The 7,309-nt window shown below is 43.8% G+C and overlaps 1 protein-coding gene across 3 annotated transcripts in view; it reads left to right on the top strand.

Moving 5' to 3' along the window:
* The first annotated feature begins 3,510 nt into the window (after nucleotides 1-3,510).
* Nucleotides 3,511-7,309, top strand: part of map3k4 (mitogen-activated protein kinase kinase kinase 4) — a 29,927-nt gene continuing 26,128 nt past the window's right edge. For 2 of the 3 annotated variants that reach the window (XM_062519283.1, XM_062519281.1), the window contains exon 1: nucleotides 3,511-3,732. In XM_062519283.1, the coding sequence (XP_062375267.1) occupies nucleotides 3,710-3,732 (23 nt within the window). In that variant the 5' untranslated portion in view covers nucleotides 3,511-3,709. The other variant, XM_062519282.1, reaches the window with a different exon arrangement.

The raw sequence follows: 7,309 nt of genomic DNA, 5'->3' as shown, positions 1-7,309 counted from the left end.
ATTACATGTCAGACCAAGGTTGTTCTGAGACCCCCCAACACTGATCCCATACATTTTGTCAAATTCAGGGAATTACTCTTCATGATTCTAGCAATGTGAGCTATGTGTTAACATATCAATAAATAAACCTTAGTGTTCGCACATAGTGCTGACTCCTGGCTCTGTGAATGGGATAGCCTACAATAATGGTGTCTCGACCAAGCCATCAACAATCCCATTATGTGCGAAAGATGTGTAGGCAAATCATGAATCATGGAGGAGTCATGGATTGTACCTTTAATGAGAATGAAATGGAGGAAGAAAATGAAAGGATTATTGAATGGAATAGAATGGAAGGATTGACACCGAAACAAATTCCACAAAATCCAATTAGCCTTTCAACCTCCATTTAGTCTCCATGTACTGTATGCAAAAACTTGGTCCACCTAATGACAATGACATTCTTAATGTAGCTCATTCAACTTCCAGTATAACACTTCCAACCAGAAAATCTTATGTAATAACTGAGTGAGTGTTTGCTAATGGGATCATCTGGTGACTTATCGCCAATATCAGCAAAATCACAATCTTGAAACAATGTGCCAGTCCCATTACCATACATTTCCTCTGTCAGTGTATGCAATCAGTTATGCTGAGGTGGATTAGCATATAAAATATCATGCAGATTGATAGTGAACAGCTATTACAGTAATATGACTCTCATAAATCCCTCAATGCTGGTTGCATTTTCCTCCTCCAGCTCTATTTTCTATTTACGTGCCTCACCATAAATATGTAGTGATTGACAGGACAGGAACAGCAAGATCACAATGCTACTAAGAGCTGCAGGCCCAGAAGCAACATCCCCTGTCTGGGCATGCATTTTTATGAGCTCTGAGGGAATCATTGTTTGCTTCATATCTTGCTTGTGTGTGTGTGTGTGTGTGTGTGTGTGTGTCTGTGTGTGTGTCTGTGTCTGTGTCTGTGTGTCTGTGTCTGTGTGAGAGGGAGAGTGTGTGTGTGAAGGGAAGGGAAAGTGTGTCAATTTTCCTGTGAAGCTGTATGTTAGCTGTATAATGTTTTAAACTTGCTGTTCAGATGTCCAAGAAACATTTAGAATTTTGAAAACAAGCACTGATATGAGACAAACCAAGAAGTTGTGTGTTTAGAAGTTGTAAATGTGTTTTATTTGTTTACGTTGGTATATTTTCTTGGTCAGTTTATTTTCATTCGTTCATTCGTTCATTCATTCATTCATTCATTCATTCATTCATTCACTCACTCACTCACTCACTCACTCACTCACTCATAATGTATATTACTGTATGTAAATACATACATATTTTTAATATTGGCAAACAACTTGAAAGACAGACTGTTCACAGCTAACAGAATATAGGAACTAAATGGAATAATCTTACCTCTCATGCAGTTGGACATGGGAGTGCAAACTTCCCAAATGTGATTTGTTTATGAGGGCTCAGTAAGGTCTCAACTGCCCACAATCTGGACAATGGAACTGCACTGACACACTGGATAACCACATTTCTGTCACTTTCTGTCTTTCTCCCATTAGTGTGCTCTACTTCTTATATATACATTCAGATGTAATAGTATTTAGAGATCTTCCTCCATCTGTATAACCCACAAGCGTTTTCACTATGATGAAATATGGATTCATATGGCATGAAACTGTGTTATATTGGCATGTAGGGCAAGCCCCTTGAAGCAGCAGAGAGGGTGCGAGCGAGAGGCGCAAACGTTCGACCATTACCAATCCCCCTTTAAGCAGACCTACAGTATAAAGTGACGATACATTTGAACTGAACTGCTCGCCGATCGATATCCCACTGTGACGTCTTTCCTTAAGCAGACAGGAACTGTTTGAATTTTGCTTCCATAGAGATGCATTATGTTGCTCCATCTTGTCAGTAATGAAGGATCTTTGGAAGCAGTCAGACACGCAGTGCACCAATGAGACACAACCTGCAAGGAATCAATTGTCGTCGTCATCGGTGGGACACACAGGTCTGACGTCTGACTTTCCTTTGTCTGGCTCTGTGCCAGACGTTTAAACAAGCAGACTACGGGACTGCAGCCTGTCCAGGCAGGCAGCTTATGACAGATGTGTTGGTCAGCCATGAGGGGTCTATGGGGCCTCTTTGAACCAGCGCAAACCAGACAAGGAATTCCACCAACCAGAAAAGGAAACGATGCAAAGGATGCGATCATTTAAAACACCATGCACTGAGCTGGTCTAATACATTTTATGAATGCAATATTGTAAAGGATGTTGATGTTGATATTTTTCCTTTTTGTGTGACCTTTAATGCAAGGATTCCCGTATACCTTTTCTCAAGTATCCCTTGTACACTCACACTGAAAGCAAATGTATTGAAAATAACACTACTTAATTTTTTTTAAAACACATGTCCAGATTGGTATAACACTGTTTATGTTGTTTCTAACACATAAGTTTTAGAAGTGTACTACCAAGGCATTCTCTATCGAAATAGTGCCACCTTGTGGTAAAAAGAGCACATTTTTCACATATCTCACTGATCTCTTAAACACAAAAGCATTATGACAATTCGTCTGCACATAGAGCTGCAGCAACAAAGGAATTATGTCTTAGCATTTTGTAGTGAACCAGCAGGATTGAAAGAGATAAAGCCCATGTTCATAGGAAGTCACATAGATGCAATTCACTGCCCTGTGACAACAGGGGGCCTTATTGCATTTGGCACACCCAGAGTCACCTCACTGTTTTGTAATCATGTGTGTTGCATAGCCTAAGGATGTCTGAATGTCCTTTACCACTAGTTAACTTTGATTCAAGTTATGCTGAGTATGACTGGGCCAGCTTTTGTTAAATATACAATTTGTTTAGAGGTTTCTGAACAGGCCAATGAGCCCTAACATTACTTCCCTGATATGACTTCCTGATCAGTGTTTCAACATTTTATCCACATCCAAATACAGCACCTTATCTCCAACTGGCCTGGCAACAGATATGTTCTTGTTGGCCTCTCAAATAAAAGTGCTCTTGATTATCACTGAAATCACTGTGAGGGATGTGTAGGACTGCAACTGCAAAAACTGAGTGAAAAAAAAACCCCTCTAGTCTGAGCACTGAGGGGTAGTTTGTTAAAGTAGCCTAGTTAAATTGGATGGTAGCCTACTGATCAAATTATTTCTCACTTATTTTCCAGGAGACTTAACCTATTACACTTAGCTTTCTACACAAAATTATTGCCACACTGAATGCCTGTTATTAATTAATTAACAAGATTAACCTAATTGGTGGAAATCCTAATGATATATATTTGAGAAAGTAAATCTTCAATGTAGCTTTTTTGCGCAAGATTTAAGAAAGCTGTTATTTTAGCTGCCGGCAGGTTTTGACTCCCTTCTCCACCCAAACGTTTGGCATGTTCATATTTTCACCCAATTAATTTGCATGCACTGCTGAATCGTCACAGGGAGGTTTGTCTGCTGTTCTGCGCGAGTTGCCGTAGCAATGATTTCTGTCACTCCCTCAGCGATCGCTGGAAAGATGGCGTCAACGCACACAGAGGCGAGCCTCAACTCTGCAGGCGGGTAGAGTGTGCAACAGAGGACGCCAAGCGACACACCCCTGCAAAATATCGTGCATTTCTTAGTAATCTTTGCTTTGTCATGGTTGGATCAATGCAATTATAGAGGGGACCAATACAGGCATCGCCCCGCAATGGAACCGCCAGACCACGGCAGGTAAGCGCATGAGAGAAGTTGGTAGGTCCGTGATGAGAAACTACACAGCCGGGAATCGACTGCCGCCACATTGTGAGACATGCTTGAAAAGCTGGTAGAGTAAATGGTGCACGCATGCGCGTTGCCTTGTGATTGTCTTCCTGCCAGAAAATGACCCTCATGCATTGCAACCCCGAGAAATTTGGACTGAAGTTGCAAACTTTTTGATAAAAGGCATATAGCACATTTTCTCCGCATATGCACGTTATTTCCAGGTTTTGCAAGTACAACGAAAAGTAAAGAAGATGTCAGTTCGTTAAGAAAGGTAAAAGTTCAGTATTGAAAGTGGTCTGTGTCATGCAACATCACTTGTTAGCTCGCTATGGCTAGTTTAGCTGCATTGTCCATTAGCTGTAATGTTAAACCAAGTTTACTCTGAGTTAGCTGCGCTGAGTGTAATATGGAAATAATTTAACATATGCTTCGTGCTCAGGACTTTGCTATCATTCAAATCTGAAACATTATCGAGATTTAAAAGTCCCTGTTCTGCATTTATCGTCACTTAACGTTAGCATGCTGCTGCAGGTCAGATAGAAATTGCACTCTTGTTGCACCAGCTGGGTGGTTTTAGATTAAGGTTAGGCTAGCTAAAGCTCTTTGTCTGTACACAAGTGCTAACGTTAATCTTTGCAAAACTTTTCTGTTGAAAATGAAATATAAATGCGTGATATCGCACGTTATTGACTCTTGTTCTATGAAGGCTACTGTGAACCGCAGTGGGTCGGTTCTGGTAATGTCCGATATAGCCTTCCCAGAAAGCCACCCGTTTAAGTTATCCGCAGTTTGAACTTGGTGTTTTGCAACTGGATTGCGATGGTCTGTGCATGACGTTATCGCTGCAGCCATCGTTAAACATTTTGCTCGCAGAATATATATCCTATACATAATGGCGATTTGAAAGGGAAATGATAAGGATTTGATTGTTTGCCAACTTTTATAATATAAATGCCGTGTGAACGTATGCTGTCGTGCATAACTTTACTCGTTTGATAAACGATAGACCTGTCGAGATTGACAGTAGAGGTACTGGACTTCACTTTTGCAGACGCGAGTTTGGTTCTCTTAGCATGACCGGAATTGTCCCCATTGAGTAATCACGGTGTTTACCACCCGGTTTGGCAAAATGCATGCTTACCACATATACCGCCAGTGGATCTACGGGTGTTTTGCAGCTGTTTGTGTTAAAGATTGATGGACCTAATTTTGGCGCACGCATCGACATAATCCTGTCTTGTCTCTATTGATGGCGAAGGACGTTGTTGTGCCTTTCTGCTAACTTATGTCATTGACCTGTTTATGCTGTTGTCCAAAGCCCTTTGGAATGTGTGCTGCCATGTTTCAGACTCCTGTCTTTGTTGACCCCACACGAAGTCATAACGCGCCGCCTTTGCCCCTGAGTGCGCTAATAGATTTTGAGGAATGCGTTGTTGTGTCTCTTCTTTCCTCACACACCGACGCTGTCTCCTGACTCATCTTAAACCCGCAATGAAACGCGGCCTTGCGTCTGATAAGACCCAAATGGCATGTTTAATGCATTAGATAAGAATGCTTATGTCTGCAATACAGCTATAATTGAGGTTAAATATGTGCACCACACTGTCAATTTGTTGAAGACAAGCAGAGCTCTGTGTATTTTGTTGAGTTGTATGGCTAGGTTGATATGCACATATGTGTGGTTCCTTCTGCCTCATTACCATGTCAGTACTCATTGATTCTCTCTTTGTAAACTGAAACCTGCTGGCGCAAAGCATTACTCTAATGTAGAACATGGCAGAAGCTGGGTTTTGGGGTAAATTCCTGCAGGATGAGTTGCATTCTTGCAGCATGAGGTGATGCCAACACCCTCCCTGCACGTCTCTGCTGCACACAGTAAGCACAGGAAATGGCCCACAAGGCATATGCATACAATTAGGTAGGCCTGATGGGCAAGTCGCCTCTCGATAGCCTCAGCATAGGAGTTCTGCATGGTTACTAGTGGCACAGAAGGATATCGCTGTTTTGTTGGTGTCAACCAATCTCTTGCACTGGTATGGCATTAGACTAGTCCCTTCTGCCTGCTCCCACAAGCATTCCTGGGATAGCAGGAAGTGGTGAAGAGAGAGAGAGAGAGAGAGAGAGGGAGAGTGGAGGAGAAGTAGAAGGGGAAGGGGAGAGCGAGAGTTAGGCCTGTCGCCCTGCAGGCAGCAAAGGCTGCGGCTCATTAATAGATTCATTTGCCCACACTCCTCCTCCCGCCACACACATGCACGCACACACACACACATGCACACACACAGAGAGGACATTCTGGCTTCCGGGAATGCTTCAGCATTCCTTCTTGTACACGGAATGTAATTCTTGAGGAATCTGCCTGATCTGTGAATGGTATGCCGTATTCTCTGCCCTCGCTCTCCCTCCCTCTCCACTCCCAGTTCCAGACGCAGGCTTCCAAATGTAAGGACAGGGCTGCAGAACAGAACAGAACAGGCCGGGCTCTCTGTTGTTGAATGCACGGCCCACTGCAGCCGAACGGACAAACTGCGTTAGGGTGGTGGTGGGGTCTAGAGAGGGTCTCGGCCGGTGTCCGTTGCTCTGTGGAATGTGCCGGCATTTCCCGGTCGCTCCACCCACGTTCAAGGGGAGGAAGTGGAGTGATGCAATTACGATTGGTTTGTTTGCACGGGAAATGCACAAATTCCCGTTGATTTTTTTTATGACTCACACTGACGTTGAAGTCGACCTTTTCCAGCTGGTGAACAGAAGCAATTGGGCAATTTAAATTGGTGAGGGTGGTCAGAGTTGCAGATACTGAATGGTGTACCCCATTAACCGCGGTCATGGGAACAGGATGTATTGGTGCGTCAGGTTTCTGCAGAAGTCTTTGGGCAACCGTGAACAACATGTGCCTTATACATTCCACACATTTTTCTGGTTTCACTTTTTTTTCCAGTTGAAGCAACAGCACTACGGGGTGTAGACGTTCCTCCGCTGTTTGTTGTTGGTATGCACCGAGGCGCCGTTTGCATCTGATGTGGGTATGACTAGCAGGACGGTTATGTTGTATGTGCATCAGCTGTTCTGGCAGAGAGAAAAAAAGAACAAGGAAGAACACATATGGAAAGCAAGTGAGCATGTTGTTCTCTTCCCCTCCCTATGATAACTGCTGGTTGCAGGCAGTGTATCTAATTGCTGACCATGCTACTTCTCTCTCTTTCTCTCTCTCTCTCTCTCTCTCTGTGCGTGTTTGCGTGTGTGCGTGTGAGCGTGCATGTGTTAGTCTGTGGTTTCCCAGAACGGGTGTGACTTTGTTATTGCTCCAATCTCTGCATTATTGTCTCCAGCGTATCAGGGTTTCTGTCCGTCCTGCTCCCAGGCCTCTCTCTCTCTCTCTCTCTCTCCCTCTCGAGGGCCGTGCCCAGAGAAGGTGTAACTACCACGGCTGGCATCTGCCCAGACTAGCCTGGCCGCGGGCAGGACGCGGAGAGGTGCTGTGTGCAGGCGGTGGCACAGCAGAGGAAAGGAACAGCGACTGGACGCAGTGGGAGTGTGTGTGTGTGTG

The sequence above is a fragment of the Sardina pilchardus genome, chromosome 18 (assembly GCF_963854185.1).
Source record: "Sardina pilchardus chromosome 18, fSarPil1.1, whole genome shotgun sequence".
Lineage (NCBI taxonomy): Eukaryota > Metazoa > Chordata > Actinopteri > Clupeiformes > Clupeidae > Sardina > Sardina pilchardus.
The sequence above is the reverse complement of the archived record's forward strand: the minus strand, read 5'-3'. Positions and strand labels throughout refer to the sequence as shown.